Source organism: Monodon monoceros, unplaced genomic scaffold, assembly GCF_005190385.1.
Source record: "Monodon monoceros isolate NGI ecotype Baffin Bay Population unplaced genomic scaffold, NGI_Narwhal_1 Super_Scaffold_11, whole genome shotgun sequence".
NCBI lineage: Eukaryota > Metazoa > Chordata > Mammalia > Artiodactyla > Monodontidae > Monodon > Monodon monoceros.
Window position 1 is genome coordinate 116,933,227 of NW_021703767.1, and position 19,671 is coordinate 116,952,897.

Genomic DNA, 19,671 nt, shown 5'->3' on the forward strand with positions numbered 1-19,671 from the left:
AGCACATTCTCAGGCTCCATCCCAAACCTACTGATTCAGAAAAATTGAAGATAGGGCTTCACAAATTGAGTTTTAACAAGAATTTCTGGTGCTTCTGATGCACATTAAAATTTGAGACCTACTACTTTACCATATAAAAGCAGATACTGAGTTTGGGGTAGGCAACTAATTGTTTATGCTATGCCTAGACATTTTCTAATTAAAGATATTTTCTAATTAAAAGTACTTTTCTTTAGAGATCATAACAAAATGAAAGCAAATACAGTTAAAACAAAACGAACAAAAAACCAAAGATATAAAAAGCACAAGAAGAACAAGAAAATGTTAATTACAGAGGGGAATAAAATCTTAACATGTTTGAGAAAATGGAAAGAGGCAGATGTGGTAACTATTTTATAACAGGAAGTTACAACGTGTGTATAGACAGATGTAAGAATAAAGAGATCCAACTTACTACCACAGAATCCCAGAGAGACTGAGGACTTAGTGACTTCAAGTAAAAGGGAGAATAAAGTTGAAAATTAAAGATCAAAATGAGAAATGCTTGAAAGTCTATATTCACAGGTCTATTCACCAACCCTCATTCACTATCGCCATGGAGAGAATGTGGCAATGGTATATACCACCCTAAGCAAGGTGTAGGAGCTTTCTTCTGTTTAAAAGATAACAGAAACTTCTAGAGATTCAAAAACAATATTCATGGAGGAGAGGTTGAAAAAAAAACATTGAAAATGGAAGGTACTGGATCTCTACAGTTTTCCTATTCCTTCTGCAGCAGATATCAGCAGTCAGAAAGCTAAACGGCAAGGTACATATCACTTCTTTTCTCCATATCCAGCTTTGTTTGGAAGATCGTGTGTTACTTTGGTAAATAAAAATTTTACTAGAAAAACAACAACAATGAATCCTTCAGGTCAACAAATATTTTCTTACTGCGCCAGTTTGCCAGTAGGGGCGCTGGAAATAGTAAACATTCTAAACACATCTGGTTGATTGGACTCTCCAAAGGAGTTAACATCATTTAGCGGAAAGAGAGAGACAGAGAGAGAGCGAGAGAGAAACAGAAAAGACACCATAAAGAAAAACAAGTTTGACTCTCCCTCATTTGTACCCTGTACCGCTTCCTGCTTCCTGGCGAGGCCACCCCGGGGGCGGCCACTCCCCTGTTAATGACCAAGTTCCAGCTGGTTTCGACCTCCCAGTCCCTCGCGGCCCTGAACCTCAGAACCAACGTTTTTGGAGCCTCTCCAGGGGTCAGAAAGGGAGCTGACAATCTCTCCGCGCTGCACTGGGGCGGCGGTCCCGCCTCCGGGTCTCAAGCCTCCCGCAGCTACGCGGAAGCGCCAGTCCGGGGACGAGGGCGGGAAGCCCTTTTGGAACTCACGATCTAGGAAACGAAACCAGAGGCCACGGGTTTCGTCGCCGTCACCACGGTCTCTTTCCTGGTAACTTCAGGGAAGGTTGTGTAAGGAGCACTCTTGACTGCGAAAGGTCGGAAGCCGAGCACCGGCTCCGCGCCCGGGTTCCCCGAGCTCGTCTCACCGCAGGCAGCGCCGGAGCTGCGGCGGCCACAGGTTGGTGGGCGGCGTGCTCGGTCTCCTCCCACGGGTGCCGGGCGCGGGGCTGGCGCGGGTTCCCAGGCCGGGCGGGGGGCACTGAGGGCTGCTTGGGAGCGAGGGGCGCGAGGGCCGGCGGGTTACGTTTGCGCTGAGGTTGGGGGCGGGGGGCTCGGGCCCCAGCGGCCTCGGGAAGCGACCGCAGAAGCCGACCAGGGGCTCAGCAGGGAGCCCGGCTGACCTAGTCCTATCCCGGCCTGTCCCAGGACCTTTCCAAGGCCAAGGTGTTTTCTGCCTGAAACCGCCTTGTACGTTCGAATGCGCTTAGTCCATCTCTTAATAGCGCATGGCCAGAACCTGGGCTCAGCGGTATCTGCGAGCATTTAGGGGTATTCAGAGGGACGATCAATAGATCCTGCTAGCTGTCGTTGAACAGTCAGTATTAATGAGGAGTGTGGCTGCGGCCAAAACTATACTAGGCACCCTGGGACAGCAGACGAATTGGGAAGACAGGCGGTTTATCACATAGAGGCTAAAGCCAGTAGCTCAGGTAACCACCTGCCTGACTTGAACCTGCCTCTACTACTTAATATCTGTGGATTCCCAGACAGTTTCTTCCTACATGTTCCTTCCTTGGCTCATCTCTGAAACTGGGTAACGATCAAAAGTTACAAGAGTTAGAGTGTGACGTATAACTTTGGCACTGCAGAGTGTACTCAGTAAACATTAGATTTATTACTTTAAATATTTGAGCAAGTCCTTGATCCTCCAAGCTCACTGTCTGGTTCCCATGTGGTTTTATTTAGACAGCTATTTCAGCAAATCCTGGAATGGCCACTTCCCAGTTCCGGGAACAGGCAGTCAGTGTTTCTCCTAGTTGAGCAATTTGAGATACATGGTTAGTGCAAGTGTCACTTGCTTAGTGTGAAGTATCAGGAGATTCAGGGTCCCCTTGTTCTTCCTGGAGCTTTCTTAACAATGGAACTTTCTCTTAATACCACCCTGGCGAGTATGACAATTGTAGGGCTTTGAACACTGAACAAACACAAGGAAATGAAAAATAAATAAAAAGGGAAGTGAGTGGGTTTCTGCAGTTGGATAGAAGTGTCACATGAAACAGCTGAGTCACAGATTAGCCAGCCTTCACATCTGTAAGGTAACTGTCCTTTCTGACTGAAGGGAGTGAAATAATACTGTACACAACTATTGAATCAGCAAGCACCAATTAAGCGTCTTGTCCTGACAGGCCATGCTCTGGCCTTTGAGAGCTTAGACAGGAAACCTGTAAGAACTGTTCCCTGTTCACCTCTCCATCCTCTGGTCCAGTGATCTCTCTCCTTCTATGCTCTGTGACCCACAGATCTTTATTCCCTTGAATGAGCCAAGCTCCCTCCCTCCAGCCTCAGGACTGCTACCTATGCAGTTCCCCCTGCCTCTAATGCCTCACCCCATCCAAATACACACCTCCATAGCCTAGTTGTGACTTTCACATCTCAGATGTGACTTTCTGACAACCCCACTACACTATCTAAATTAGTGCCTCCATAACTCTTTTTATAGAACCATTATTTTTATTCATAGCGCTAGTATTTGTAATAATATATTGTTAATTGTCTGCCATTTTGTTCTAGTGATTGTTATAGTGCCTTACATGCTCTGTGCCTTCAAGCAATATTCCTTGGAAAGAGGCACAAACTTTACAGTGAGTGACTATTTACAGACATATTTATATGTGTATATGTGCATTTATATATGTGTACATGAGTGTGTATACTCTACTGCATTTTCTGTAATAGTGCTAAATTTTAAAAAACCAAAGCATTGTAGTTAAGCAGTGCTAACTATTGTGCTTTCCATTTTTCAAATTTTGAAAATACTAAGTACTTACAAAAAACTCTTGCCTGGCCTAGTAAAAAAAACAAATAGGCAGCAGTAAATTTGAAATTCCTGCTCTCTGCCTTACATAAGAAAAACACCATAAAGATAGTCTCTTAACAAATTTCACTGAAAATTGGCAATTTGGGATAATGTCTTGTTTTTTTGTTGTTTTTTTTTTCCAGTGAATCAAGGACATGACTGCAAAGGAAATGAATCGTGAATCATTCCTATGAGCTAGTTACTGAGCTGTAAGCTGTATGACATCTCTGGCCTTAGTTTCCTCATTTTTAAGGAGGAAAGAAAACAACACAAATTTGTGAGGGAGCTCTCAGTTGTCAGGAAAGGCTCTTCAGGAGTAATAAAGCAACCAAACTAGGATAGCTGACATAAAGATTAGTTTATGTGTCTTTGGTCTCTTTGGTTTAGTTGCTAGTTTTGTACAACACTTGACTACCTCTCTCTCAGTTGGTCCCAGCTGATGAAATGTCTGCGTTGTTCTTCAAGGTTTACTATGAAATGCTATCCCAATGTGGTTCTGAGCATATTTGTTTTGATTTCTTGAATCTAAAATACAGAAGTGGTATTTTATAGGCAGAGTCTCTCTTTTCAGGTTCCTTGCACTGATGATGGCCTCAGCCACCCCACTTCGGTCCCCTGTCTCGGACATACGTGTACTGGTATACTCAAATCCTCACCAACATCTTAGCCACCTGTTTGTGTGAACCCATCTGTTTTTGCTCTGCTTGTGTTTTACCAAAACCACAGTTCAACAGATGAAGTGCTTTTGACCTTAGGTGTTAACCTTTCTAAATGCATAAAATTTACCTACAAACATAAGCTGAACAACATGGAAATTGCTTGATTTGTGACTTACCTCAGCAAGGGTTGGGTTCTCCGCTAGCTCTAATTCCTCCCCTCCCCCTAGTCTAGCATCTCATTTTCATTTATTCATAGGAAGTTAGGGATATAGAATTCTGGGATTGTGTTTAGAGCAGTAAAGTTTTGTTAAAATAATTAAGGACACATATCTCCATCTTGGGACTCTGAGAAAAATGTCAACTGGCTTGGTTTTTGGCAGTTAAGTAAAATTGGATAAGTAACCCAAATCTAGTTTATGCCTAGTTCATAGGCTTAGTAGTTTCAGGATCTTTCAGAATTAGGGATGTTTCCCCTTTGGGTTGCAGGTTATACTTTAATGTTTTTGACGAAATAAGATAGAAATTTCAGGACCCCAAGAGATGGGTCAAAGGGTTTCCTGTAATATGAATTGTGGAGCCACAACTGGATATCACGTGCACTATTTCCCCTTCTCCTGGGTGGTAGAGGTTTATGATTATCTAGTATCCCATAGCACCAATAGAATAGGTCTTAATGGTGTCTGATAGAATAAATTTAACAGATACATGCTTATATGTATAGTATATGATGCCTTAATTTCCTCAGAAGCTCTCATTTAACAAGTTAGGATAAGTGTGTAGTAATCAGATTATAATTTGGAATTCTGTATTTGTCCTGAAGTAATTATGATTCCAGTGGTACAATGTATAATATGACTTCATTAGAGTTCTTTTTCTTTTAGTACAGGATAAATATGATTTTCTTGCAAGTCTTGCTGTGATTTGTTTCTTACTAGGAGTAGTGGAAGACATTATTTAAAAGTTATAATATTAAATTAATTAACTAATAAATTAATTCATCCAGGACACACAGCCCGATCATTCCCAAAACTGAGTGATGTTATGTCTTGTAATAGAACCATCAAGTTTGAGAAAACCAGAACATCCTTAAAACAGCAAAGGAGAGTAGACAGGGATGAACATGGGGGATGTCTTTAGTCCACAAGTGCGTTATTCTGCCTGTGGCACACATACAGGTTCAACTGTCACTTCACATTTTGCACCAGAGCTTATGATGTAACATTTTTCATGCTTGAGATATTAGGAACTTGTGAAAATTCTAAAAACTACAGGAAAATGAGGACCCAGATTATACTGCAGTAGTTTTGCCAACAGGTACTCATCCTCACAAAACTATAGTTTAAGACTCAAAATATTGTGACCAAGTAGGAAGGAAAGAGTAAATATGAACAAATGAGCTCTGTTTGAGTCTGTTTCACTTCCTTTCCTTTGATTTCTGTGCAAGGAGAGAATTATCTCTGGCTTCATGAAAAGTAAATACTCATATTCATAGTTGGTACTCATTCTGCAAGGACTTGGGTACTTATTGCTCCATTGCTTAAGAGCCTCCACCAGTTCCTAATGTGATGCATAGCACTCGTGTATGAATTCCCTCTCTTTCTAGCACGTTCTTTATTTCTGACTGGCACTGAATTTCCCAGGCTCAAACAACTAAATGCTAAGAAGAAACATATTTTAAATTAAAACTAAATTTTTTTTTCCTCTCAGATGTATAGACTTGCCCTCCAGAAACTATGGAATTTTTTTTTTGCCAATTCAGTGATTTGTTCACAAAAATAAATTGTTTAATTCTAAAAATTAGGCCTCCAGGTATTATTTAGGGTTTTTCCTTGAACTGAGTGCCCTTCTGACATTTTAGGCAAGGCAGGAATGACTGAAACAGTAGTCCCTTAAAATTGCTAAGTTGATTGAAGGGCCATATAACTTTTTTTCTAAAAAACTAATCATATTATGAAGTGATCCTGTGAGAAACAGTAGTTAAGTAAAATCTTGACCTGTTTAGTCCAGTTTGTTAACTAAGGCATACTATGCATTTCTACTCCAGAAATGGAGTAGTTTTTAAATGTTTTATGTATGTTAGGGTATTGAAGATAATGGGTATGAATTTTAATATAGTCTTTGATCACAGAACTGCATGTTGACAAAAGTAATCATGGTCTATTGTATATAAGAATTTAGTCTCCTTTCTTAGTTGTCCTTCATATGATAGAACATAAAACGCAATAATGGCCTTTGAAAACTTTTGGTATGCTTTTGTTACATGTGTTTATTAGCTTATTGTTCACCTTGAATAACTGCAGAAAAACATAAATCTTAATCTTTTTGTTCTTTTGTCCTGAGGAGGTCCATAGCACTTGGTTTCTGACCAGTTAATGCTAACAGGGTAGTATGGTTCTAAGAAAATCCAGGAAGTCAAATTTGTAACAAAAAACATATTTTTAAATTCATTCCAGGGCCAAGAAAACCCATTACTGAACTCTTTGAGTATATATAATTAAGAGGTGACTGTAATTGGAATATTCTTAAAAGTTTTACTATATTATTAAATTTTATGCTTATAACAGGCAATGATAAATCGATAACTTAGAAAAGGAGAAGAGGGATATGGTTTCTTCTTGGGAACATTGGATTTTAGTTAAGGATATGGAAGGATCAGTTGACTTTTATTTGCCATTTAGGATAACACAGTAGAAGGAGCTAGTAAAGGGGCAGCAAAAACTGGAGAAGGCCTGGGAAGGGTAGAGCCAATTCATATTAGTGTGTAGGTCCCAGGTAAAACAACTGAGTAGCAAGTTTTTGCCTAATGTGTTAATTGTAATTAACAGGCAGATAGCGGTTGGGATTTAAAGTGGAGAGATAGGAAAAGTAGTGACTGGATAATTGTGGGAAAGACTAGGATGGGATCAAGGCCATAGAAGGTAGAAGTATTGAGTATAATGTTTTTTATCATTATTTTTCTGTAGAAATAAGCAAGACAAAGTTTCAGTTGGATTATCATGGTGTTACAGCTACTATAACCCCTGAGTATATGTTTTTAGGCTAAAATCATGTATTGATACACAAACAGGGAGTCAGGCCTTCTCAAATTTGTTGCTGAAGCTGGGCAGAACATGTTCTCAGGACCTGGAATTTCCAGAGATATTTACAGCAGTGTGACCTGATAGCTAACTTTTTTCCTTCTGCTGGACCACGCCTGCAGCCCAGCCCTACAGCTGGATGCTGGATTGCATGCTCCCTGTAGATTGTGTAGGTTGGAAGGCTCCAGTTTTTAACTGGAGGGCCTTGGGTTCACAGTGTTTCTGTCTTTCTGCCTCATTGACCCCTCTCTTCCCAAGATTTTTAGAAATTGTTCACCATCCTGGACTGGCCTACAACTTGTAAAATCCTACTCAGAAACATAGCAGCAGGGAATACAGTCAAGACTGAAGGGTTTAAATGACCAGATTCTGGAAGACTAGATGAATAGAGGAATATCTCATGTGTATATAGTTTCAGAGTATCTTGTTTCAACTGTCATATTTGAATTATATATTTATATCAGGTCTTCGTTTTCAGAGCTGTTTAAATCATGGACAAACAAAGTAAGTAATTTAAGTGTTTACTTTCCACCTATAATGTTAAATCTCTTGTTAATGTGTTATTTGTCATAATGTTCTATTCAGTTTCTGAAAGGATATAATTTGCTTTGTGTTGTTTATGTTCCAGAATCCTAAGTCTGGGCCAGTGTTTTGGCTATAGAGAAGATGTACACAAATATCCATGACCACTAATTTTTCCTTTAAAAATAAAAAAGCCTTAGATAAACCTAAGAAATTTTAGGCTTACTGGGAAATATGTTGTATAATTTATATTACATTTCATCTGAATCAAGTTTCCCTTTTCTTTGTGCATTTTATATACAAAAAGACTGTTCCCATCATATTGTTTAACAAACAATGACTTTAATATGCCAGGACATTGTAATAAAATGCTCAGATACATCCTCAATATATATCTCATAAATGTGAATAGGTTTAAATAAATACAACTTTATTTTATGGCTTTTTTTTCAAGAAAATTCTGAATAAGATGAGTATTAACCAAACGTGTAAAAAAAGACTTTGTCTTTTAAAAAATTCAAGTTTCTGAAGAGAAAAAAAATCCCATGGGAAAAATAGGGAAAACAAAATCCTGTTTTCTGAAGGATCTCTATTCTCTATGTTTGTTTAGATAGCTAAAGAGATGTTTATCTCTACCACAATGCCAGCCTTGCTACATATACTAGATACTCTTTAGGACCAGAAACCTTGACTTTCCTTCACGAAGTTTCATGATTTTTCTTAATGCTTGCTATACTAATTTAATTTTATTAACAATACTTACTTTACTTTTTAAACGTAAATTTATATAGTATTAAGCTATTTTCTTTGCTACAAAAATAGGATGCTTCAAATCACTTAAAAAAAAATCATTGGGTCATGGTGACAATTACCTTTTAACTCTTCAGCTTCCTATATACAAATGCATGTGTTTGTATGTATATGTGTGCATAAATTGAAATAGAATGTATGTATGTATATAAATATAGAGAGAAATAACAATAACTTGTTGACAATATGAAAGTCCTGTGATTTTTGTAAGTTATTCTAAGTTGCATTTCACAAATGCAGAAATCCATCCATAATTCATATGCTCTCTGATCTACTTGAGCACTCGCCCATGCATTTATTTTCTCTTTGTATAAATTCCCCTGGAATTCCTGAAACCAGGATCACTGCTCTAGTACCAAAACCCCAGGGATTATGAGCTCCTAATTTCTTGAATATGTCAACTCCTTGATATGTGTGTATATTTACTCTTGTTTAAACAGTGGTACCTGTTAAGAGGTGCCAAAATGTGACATATCATTTAAGGATGGGTCTTTAAGTCTTTCAAGACCCATGATACATACAGGAAATGTGTCAGATTGAAAGTTTGGTCAACTTTTTCTTCTGCACCATTGCCATGTCCCCATTATTCAAAAATAAACTATTTTGAATTTACAGTTAATAAGCCATAGGGAAGAGACGAGAATATGGTGTAAGTGTAGTGTCCACTAGACCATAAATTCCATGAAGGCAGAGCCAGTGTAGCCGGAGAGCCTAACTGAGGGTGACACAGGAGATGCTAGTACTAAATATTTATTTTCTGGCCAGGGTGCTTGCTAAAGGAATGATTAGATAAGCACAAATATGAAGAACTAGGAAACTGAACCATTTGTACATACATATTAAAGATTATTCAAACTACATTGATTAGCAGATAACAAAAGTTAATATGTTTATTTATTGTAACTAAGTCAGTTATGATTTTTGTAGTTCAAAATCAGTCAAATACTGGGAATTTCCTATAGTTCAAACTTAATGGGGTAGTTCCAGAGTAAGCATAAAAAGGATATTTAAATACTGAATTGCATGTATTATTTTAAATATTTAAAACATAATTCTTATAGCAACAATTATAGATATCTTTAAAATCACCTATTATCCTTCTATTACCAAACCCACATCCAACTAGGTTCATTTATCTCCTTCTTCACAGTCTATGTAGTTGTTTTTTTTTTTAACATCTTTATTGGAGTATAATTGCTTTACAGTGGTGTGTTAGTTTCTGCTTTATAACAAATTGAATCAGTGATACATACACATATGTCCCCATATCTCTTCCCTCTTACGTCTCCCTCCCTCCCACCCTCCCTATCCCTGAAAAAACCATAATTCAAAAAGAGTCTATGTAGTTTTGAAACAATCTATTTTTCCTAGTAACAACAAAATCAGTGTATGGGAGAGAACACTCATCAGGCATATTTGAAAACTAGAAATTCAGCCCCAGTAATTAGCTGCCTATTTTATCAGAAGGGAATTTGTTTGAAACAAGATTCTACTGCAGACTAACTCTGATAACAGGCATAGCTTTTGTTAAGTGAAGAATTCACTTTGTTTCAGTACAACACAGGAGCATATAAATGAAATTATCTAAGAACAATGCATTTTTTTTCTGATATGTATTTTTTTAAGACGATATATGTTTACCTCTCCTTGAATTGCAGATGTGCAAATGAATGATCCTCACCCAGGAACACAGTTACCAGGTGGGTATCCCCCTGAATATCCTCCGGCAGCTTTCCCAGGTAAAACACTGGCTTAAAGAATAAATAAACAAAATTTATGAGTTATTGATATTCCCCAAAGGGTGTGTGTGTGTGTGTGTGTGTGTGTGTGTCTGTCTGTCTCTCTCTGTATTTTAGTAGCGTCTTTTACTAAAAGTTCAATAATGAAATTTGTAGCCTAGTTCTGGATTTTTTTCTTTGACTATACGTTATCATAAATATCATTAAAATATTTTTTATTTATACAGAATAGTAAAAGTGTTGTGTTAATAAAAACAGTAATGAATTGACATTTAGCAAATAAGATATAAGGTTGCACATAAATTAAACCCCAAAATACACATATTAAGTAACAGATTTTATCGATTCTCCATTCGTTCTGAAAATTATGGTCATGCAGTCACATTTAGGAGATTTATCTCTGGGTGTTTTTGAGTCATTTATTATCTAGGGTTAATTATGTTAAGTGATTGTCATGCAAAAGAGATGACTGCTTAAGCCTGGAAGCTTCAAGCAATAGAAACATAGCTACCTGGGATAATTCTCATTTTTATTTTGTAACATACAAAAATGTGAAACCTTTGCTTTTATATACATGCCTTGCCTTTCTAAGAAAAGTAACTGAGTCATATCGCTACATACCAAGTAATATATTATTTCTTTTGAACCACTGCATAGAAGACTTCAGAGATTTTCATTTAGACAAATGCAGTTATCAACATTACCAGAACTTGGGCTTCCCTGGTGACTCAGTGGTTAAGAATCCTCTTGCCAATGCAGGGGACATGGGTTCAGGCCCTAGTCCAGGAAGATCCCACATGCCGCGGAGCAACTAAGCCCGTCACACCCACTGAGCCTGCACTCTAGAGCCCGCGAGCCACAACTGCTGAGCCCGTGTGCCACAACTACTGAAGCCCATGTGCCTAGAGCCCGTGCTTCATAACAAGAGAAGCCACCACAGTGAGAAACCCGCACACCGCAACGGAGAGTAGCCCCCGCTCTCCGCAACTAGAGAAAAGCCCGTGCGCAGCAGCAAAGACCCAACGCAGCCAGAAATAAAATAAAATAAAAAACGTTACCAGAACTTTACCAAATGGCAGAGTTCATGGTGCACCTACATTTGCAAGTAGGCCGGCTACCCACATCTTGAGAGACCATCCTGAGGACTTAGGATCAAAAGGAGTCTTGTTTGGCCAGAAGGGTGTATGCATTTTTTATTCTACCCTGAGCAAACAAATCTGTTTAGGAGCTGAATGGCTTGTTTAGTGGTCTAGCCAGAAACCTCAGTGGAGCCTGGATCTCATCCAGATGTTTGCATTTAAACGAATGCGAGGTAGAAAGACTACCAAGGCTCTAAGATGATAGTTCTCAAAGGTGCCTGTACTCAAGTATTACCTGTAAACTGCTGAAAACACTAGTACCAGGGCACTATCCCAGGAAAACTGAAACAGAAGCTCTGGCTGTGGGACCCCAGGATTGGTAATTTTTTAATTTCGCAGGTGATTCTAATGTGCGGCCAGGGCTGAGAACTGCTACTCTCAATTTTTAAATGGTTGGTGTTTGAAGAATTATTAGCAAGTCTATAGTATGCACCCAAGGCACTTGGAGGATATTTTAATCCACCCATGGCTAAATAATAGTAGGCGATACATAATTAAGTTATAATGAGACTTGAGAGTTTGTGAGAAAAATAGCTCAAATTTATTTCTCAAGTCGAAGGCCAGTATAGCACAGGTCTTTTATGACAGTGATGCTAACAATAGTAATAGATTAAAACTGAGAGTTTATTGTGCCTAATGTGAATTAACTCATTTAATTCTCAGACAATATTATGGGGTAAATACTATTAATTATCACCATTATGCAAGTGGGAAAACTGGCATAGAGAGGCTGGATCAGGCTTCAAGTTCTGGCTTCTGTACTTAATAGTTGTGTTGTGGTTTTAAGCAAGTTGCTGTACCTCCAAGCCTCAGTTCTTATCTATAAAATGGGCATAATATTTTCTAATTCAGGCGTTTTGGAGATTAAATGAGAGTATGTGTAAAGCAACTAGCACAATGCTTTACAATTAATAAATGACAAATATTTGCTAACTATTATATTAATAATATATTAAATCAATTGGGCTTTAGGTAAATGAAATATTACCTAAATTTCAGGTAATTCTATATGCTTAATCCATTGATTTGGGAAATAATTATCCTAAGAATCTCGTGAAGGTTTAATAATGTAACCAATTAATTCACATCTCCTCCCCCTCACTGGCTTGCCTATGGTTTCGTCTTTGCACTGTAGTCAGTGATGTTTAAAAATAGTTATCTGTTAATATTACAGACAGTACCCACTGGGTACATCATTGGCTTCCTTTTGCTTTCAGGATAAAGACCAAAATGCTTAGTTTGGTCCACCAAACCCAAGGGGCTCCCCTGCCTTCTCCTTATCTGTCTCTTAAGACTGTCTCTCCTGTTCAGGTAGACTGGCCTTTTTGCAGATTTTTAAATGCACTGTGTTTGTTACTATCCCAGGGCTTCTTTCTGAAATATTCATTCCCTGCTGCCCACCTACTTAACTCCTTTGTATCCCTCAGATCTCAGCTGAGGGTGGTCCTCAGGGAGGCTGTCCCAACTCCCTCCCTCTGTCTCTCCCCATCTAAACACCTTCCTTTGGCACATAAAACCCTGGTCCCTCCCTTCAAAGCGCTTGTCTCTGATTTTAGTTAATCACTTACTGACACTGGTGTTGTAGATCCCTAGAGTAAGGGTGAGTGTAAAATTCTCTCTCCCATTAGGCAATGAGGGCAGGGGTTGCATTTGCATTTCCCATTTTAAATCCCAGTGCTTGGTACTCCTAAAAACTTTGCAAGATATCACACAGATCATGGAACTCAGTCTTCTGTTTAAAATCCCTAAAGCCTGTCAATCACACTTGGAATAAAATCCACACTCCTTATTAAGGGGCTCTCAAGATGAATTGATCCTATTTCTTTACTGACAGCTGTTTCTGTTCTTCCTCTCCCTTATAACGTCCCTCTCTTTCTCAAACATGTCAGATTTATTCCTAAAGTCAGAGATTTTGTATTTGGTATTCCTGCCTCCTGGAATACTTCTTACCATATCTTCACACACACTTTTTCCCTTCTCAACTTTTAGGTGTCAACCATAAATTTTATCTATCTAAAGTAATTGGTTGATGCCTTGCCCTTTTCCCCATGTATTGTCTCCATCAGGTCAATCTGAAATCTTTTTTTAAAATTTATTTTCTGTCTCCTAGAAGTTGCCTCTAAGCTCCCTGAGAGCAGGTTGCCTTGTTGATAGCTGTATCCTCTGATTCTAGACCCAATCACATTATAGATCATCTGTAAATATTTATTCATTTAAGAGGGAATAAGTTATAAAACTATACTTAAAAGACAGTGCTATGAGGTTTAGTCTGTCTTCTGAGTCATACTTTTTATTGGTGTATGTATTTTGTCCTCAGTATTCCACTTAAAAGTATTTACAATTTTCCTGCTCTAAGTGTTAAATTTTGCATAGCCTTAACTGTTAAAATATTGTGGGACACAGTTCTTTGCAACTACATCCTCCATTCCTATGGAACAGCTACTCTGCAGACTATTCATTTAAGTTATAAAGTTATGAAGCTTCATATTTGTAATCACAAATTCGTGTGGAATAGAGTATATACTCATTTCTTCCTCTACTGTGCTTAATAAGTACTTGAGACAATTTTGCCTACTATAAGGTTTTACCTTCCTTGGTTCTCAAACTGTATTTTCCAGAGAGCTTAGGGTGCCAAACTGTGAAATTTACATTTGTAACCTAATATCATAACTTTTTTTTTTTTTTCACGTGGAGGGTTTTAGGAATGGGATACACCATGGGTTAAAACTTCAGGCAAATTGTTAACCCAGAGGAGTATCTGGGCAGTACTGGAAGGAATGACATACCCTTACCACTATACTAGGGTTTCTCAACAAAGATACTACAGTATTTCAGGATGGATAGTTCTTTTTTTTTTTTCAAGGCACTGTTCTGGTCCTTGTAGGATATTTAGCAGCATCCCTGGCTTCTACCCACCAGATGCCAGTATCCCCTTCCCTTCAATTATGACAGCCAGAAGGGTCTCCAGACCTTGCCAAATATGCCATGAAGGGACAAAACCACTATCAGTTCTATACAGATAAGAAATGTCACATGTTGGAATTCTAGAATTATCATTTTTTACAGGGTGGTTTGGTCCTAGAAATGCTGAATCAAAGCCTTTATTCTGGGCTTTCTACTCAATGCCATCCCTCTTTTCCTGGAAGCCATTCCAGAATTTTTATGTACCTGACTCTAGATCGTTGCTGACTTTCTTTCACTTTATTAGATTTCAAGCATATTTTCACCTGAGTTTTGAATGATAAGGGTAAGGCTGTGGGGCAACTCTAAACACAGCCTAAAACCCTCAGAATAGGAGTGGACCTGAAACCACAGGTATTTCATTGAAAAATCATTGAGAGAGAAAAACACAAACCTTAAGCTTTTAGAAACAGGATTTCTAAGTAGAAATTGTAGTTTGTAGATAGCTGGGGTGATCCTAAAAGAGTTGAAGTTTGCATTTTTCTCTGCAGTTACAAATAATTTCACATGTTCATATTTCAGGACCTCCAGGATATACTGGCTATCCTGGCACCCAGGCTGGCTATCCAGTCCCGCCAGCTGGCTATTCAGGTGCTGGCCCAGTCGGCTTTCCTGTCCCATACCAACCAGTGACTAGTCAGCCAGGCGCACCTGCAGGGGTACCATGGATGCCAGCACCATCACCTCCATTAAACTGTCCACCCGGATTGGAATATTTGACTCAGGTAATTCAATGCATAAAAGACTCATTAAAAACAAAACTGTGCTTCCAGTTTACTTAATGAGATTAACAACTGGCTAATTCACAAAAGTCTGAAATGGTAAAACAACATGTTTTGCTTACAGATTACTCTAATTCTTCTAGGTCAGGTTTACTTTTAAAGCAAAATGAAAATGTCTTAGGAAATTGTATTTTCTATGATCTTGAATATAATCTGCAATAATAGCTAATAGCAAACCTTTATTAAGCTTCCAGGCTTTGTTCCTAAGTATAATTCATGTATTTACTCATTTAAATTCTTTTTTAAAAATTCTGTGATATACAAGTGCTCTAATTATCACCATTTTACAGAAGAAGAAACTGAGGTCCAGAGAAGTTACATAATTTGCTTAACATCAAAATGCAGAGGAATTGGGAATGGCTTTTTACTTCTGGAACCTTAGTTCTGGATCCTGCCCTTTAATCCCAATACTGAATAATTTCCTAGGAGTTGGAAAGAACCATCAAACTCGATTTAGTGTTGATTTTCCGTAAGTGGTACCAAGAAAGGAGTTATTGATTTGTGTATAATATGACCTACCTTTCATTATAATTAAGAAAATTACATTTTTATGTTCCTTTTGTTCTTTAGAAGACCCAATTTTATTAATGCTACCAATAAGAAAAAAAAATTCCTGGATTTTAATGTACTACATGATAGCTTATCTCAGCAATGTGAGATTTAGTATTTGTCTGCCATTAGAAATCTGGTAGGTTAGTTTTCAGTAAATGAATTGTCTCTCTTGCACTCTTTGCACTAATTTAATTTACCACAATGCACTTGGGCAGCCTATAATATAAGAATTTTGCTCTGTTGGTGGGAATGTAAATTGGTACAGCCACTATGGAGAACAGTATGGAGGTTCCTTAAAAAACTAAAAATAGAACTACCATACGACCCAGCAATCCCACTACTGGGCATATACCCTGAGAAAACCATAATTCGAAAAGAGTCATGTACCACAATGTTCATTGCAGCACTACTTACAATAACCAGGATTTGAAAGCAACCTAAGTGTCCATCAACAGATGAATGGATAAAGAAGATGTGGCACATACATATAATGGAATATTACTCAGCCATGAAAAGAAACAAAATTGAGTTATTTGTAGTGAGGTGGATGGACCTATAGTCTGTCATACAGAGTGAAGTAAGTCAGAAAGAGAAAAACAAATACCGTATGCTAACACATACATATGGAATCTAAAAAAAAAAAATATGGTTCTGACGAACCTAGGGGCAGGACAGGATAGACGCAGATGTAGAGAATGGACTTGAGGACACGGGGAGTGGGAAGGTTAAGTGAGAGAGTGGCATTGACATATACACACTACCAAATGTAAAATAGCTAGCTAGTGGGAAGCAGCTGCATAGCACAGGGAAATCATCTCAGTGCTTTGTGTCTACCTAGAGGGGTGGGATAGGGAGGGTGGGAGGGAGACGCGAGAGGGAGCAGATATGGGGATATATGTATACATATGGCTGCTTCACTTTGTTATATAGCAGAAACTAACACACCATTGTAAAGCAATTATACTCCAATAAAGATGTTTAAAAAAAAGAAGAATTTTGGTAGCTCCTAAGTTCTCTAAGAAATACCCTAAGCAGATTTTTTTTTTAAATTAGGCCCTTACAAAATATTTGGGGAAGTTATAACCTACTACAAATGATGATATCAAAAGAAAGAAAAAATGTTTAGATTTGTAGAAAAAAGCTCTTTAAATGGATGAAAAGGTCTTAATATTTCTTAGGCCCTTCTGGAAGGAACATATTAACTTTAATTTTATATCTAGAAGTAATATAAACAATTATTAAATATTGATAAATGTTGATAATTGATTACATACATTCTTCTAAAATATAAGAACACTAATGTTAATTTGTTTGGCTTAATAACGTATGGTTACAGCTTAATTTTTTTTATTATAATAGATAGATCAACTATTGATTCATCAGCAAATTGAACTTCTGGAAGGTATGTATTCATTGTATTTATCATATTTCTAGGAAGAGAGGACATTTATGCAGATAAAGGCATATCACCAACCACAGATATAACACCTTCAGTGATGCTGGATATTAAAACTGGTTATTTACAAATGTCTCTCTTCGTGATAATGAATTGATAAGGATTATCAGCAGCTCATTTCTTGAATTAGGAGCCAAGTGGTAAAATACTATTATGCTGGACATCTCTCCTCATGATACAGGCCCTAACTTAGAAGGAAACCAGTCAAAACTTACTGTTGTTCCCCCTTCTCTCTAGAAATCATTTCAGTGATTCTATCACTTTGCCTAACCTCTGTCCCTTCAACCGTTTTTTTCCCCAGTTTGTGATGTCCTTGCAGTTGTCACAGAGCCACATGCAATAATTCAGTTACCTTAGTAAATATATTTCCAAAGCAAGTGAACTCTGAATTTGGATGGATGGGGATGTTTTGAAAAATTGCATTACTGCCCAATTTCTCTTGGGAGTTCAGAGGAACCCTATAAAACCCTTTTTTCCACGGGCTGTGGATTATCACCTTGGGCACAGGGACACTGCACTGGAGGGTGTTGATCAGCCGGCCAAGAGGCCTGACTTCCTAGAATGCCACTGGTGCTCCTATGAACGGGGCCTGACTCCTACAGCTGTTTCCTTAGGTCCAGTGCTCGTCAGGTGCAAAGTAAACTTAAGAAGCCACTAGATGTTTCAAGACTGCTGCTGGGGGAAAGGGAATCTGGGTAGATTCATGCACTACAGTATCTTCCTTATAGGTATAAAGAGGTCAGTGAAAACTCTAATAGATTTTAGAATATATCTATTAACTCTTCACATCTTTGCAAAGTTCTTTTCCACTGATAGAAATTATAATGTGAACTGTACTACTGTAGAAATATGGTTGATATTTGGTTAGAATATATAATTGTTGCTTATTACACTTAAATTACTTGTAATGTACACTTAGATATTTAGAATGTTCTCATTTTTATTAGTTTGTTTGTATTACATTTTCTCTGGAAAGGAACTCTTCATAGTATGACAATTTATATTCTTTTTTAATGATTCATTTTAGGGAATTTATTCTTGATATTATAAAAAACAAAAAAACAGACACTATACATTATATAGCACTCCATTTATAGTTTTAAGATGTATAAGTTTTATGTATATATTTGGAAATATATATGTATTAATCATGAAATATAAATTTCAAATTTAGTAGTTATAAATTCTTCAGTTTTTTAAAGAAGGATGTCTAATTTTCTTTTCGTCTCCAACTGAAAGTTTATATTTTAACATTATGAGCAGTATAAAGAAATAAAGATTACTCAGTTCATTTTTAGCACCTGAGACTATGACAGGCACTTATACATTTCCCAATTCAAAACTTAATAGGCAATAAAGACATAACCATAGAATTCTCTTGTTTTATTTGTTTTCATTTTTTAAGTAACTAGAAGGAAGCTTAGATTGTGTAAGCCCACTGATCTCATTACACAGATAAACAAGCTGAAGAATTTTCAGCTTAAGCTACTTAATGAAACAGTTAGGTAATAGATCCCATTTCATGAATCAGTTTAATTTTTTCACATGAAATATTTGACTGGCCGATATTGAGGTAAAGGGTGGTTCTATTAAAGGCAGGGTCAGGGCCGGTCTGAGTCAGAGCAAAGATACTTAAGGGAGGTCATGGTGATAAAATTTGTGAAGAACATCTCTATCTGACTAAAAGTCCATCCACACCAATATTAGAGAGTGATTTTTGTCTCTATGTTTCTTTTAATTGCTCATTATGTTGGTGGCTTCTAATACCCTATGACCCACGTTAATCAGGGCTATGGACAAGTGGCACCATGAATTGCTCCCTCCTGGCTTTAAGTAAGGAGAGGTTTCCAAAGTGTGGTTCAATGTGGGAAGCCCTTTGGTAAGATACCACGTGGGTGTCAGATGTCAGCACATCTCTGTTTCCCCCGTGAAGAGATTAGCCCCTGCTAAGGTACAGAGTTCACTTAGGATGCCAGTGGTCTAGATATCCTCCGACTTGCAGCCTTGGTTGCCAAGCGCCTTTCCCCTTGTCTAATACCCATTTCCCACTTCTGAACAACCACTGCTGAGCTAAACAAGGGTGCCCTGGGCCCAGGGTGACGTTCTACCTCACCTTGCATTTTCACTCTCTCCCTCTTCACATGTGTGCATTGAGAGAAAGCCCTCTCACACCTTCCTCACACAGTGCAGAAAGAGAAGCCATGACTGTGGTTTATAAAACTAAATCTCAAGCCAATTTACTTAATATAATACTATACGGTGCATAAACACAGCAATCATCCTATATTCCCCTCCATAGCTGAATACATGAACAAGTAGACATTTTCTGCGTTCACTTAAAAGGACTGTCGCCATCGGCAGCACTGCACCATCCCTCACAGCAAAGTCTCCCTTTCTGACATGGGTCTATGGAATTAGGAAGATACGAGTTGTTTTCTCTTTCATGTCTCATACAGGAATTCCTAATTTCTTTGTACTTTAATACCCTCTCATCCATTCCC

At 37.9% G+C, this 19,671-nt stretch overlaps 1 protein-coding gene across 7 annotated transcripts in view; it reads left to right on the forward strand.

The window, feature by feature from the left end:
- The first annotated feature begins 1,038 nt into the window (after positions 1-1,038).
- PLSCR1 (phospholipid scramblase 1) overlaps positions 1,039-19,671 on the forward strand; it is a 30,751-nt gene continuing 12,118 nt past the window's right edge. For 2 of the 7 annotated variants that reach the window (XM_029214395.1, XM_029214393.1), the window contains exons 1-5: positions 1,039-1,574; positions 7,688-7,713; positions 10,200-10,241; positions 14,903-15,105; positions 17,074-17,116. In XM_029214395.1, coding sequence (XP_029070228.1) covers positions 7,701-7,713; positions 10,200-10,241; positions 14,903-15,105; positions 17,074-17,116 — 301 coding nt within the window. In that variant the 5' untranslated portion in view covers positions 1,039-1,574; positions 7,688-7,700. Of the gene's footprint in view, positions 1,575-3,187; positions 3,259-3,321; positions 7,714-10,199; positions 10,242-14,902; positions 15,106-17,073; positions 17,117-19,671 lie in introns of those variants that run through there. The other 5 variants (XM_029214391.1, XM_029214389.1, XM_029214394.1 and 2 more) reach the window with 5 other exon arrangements.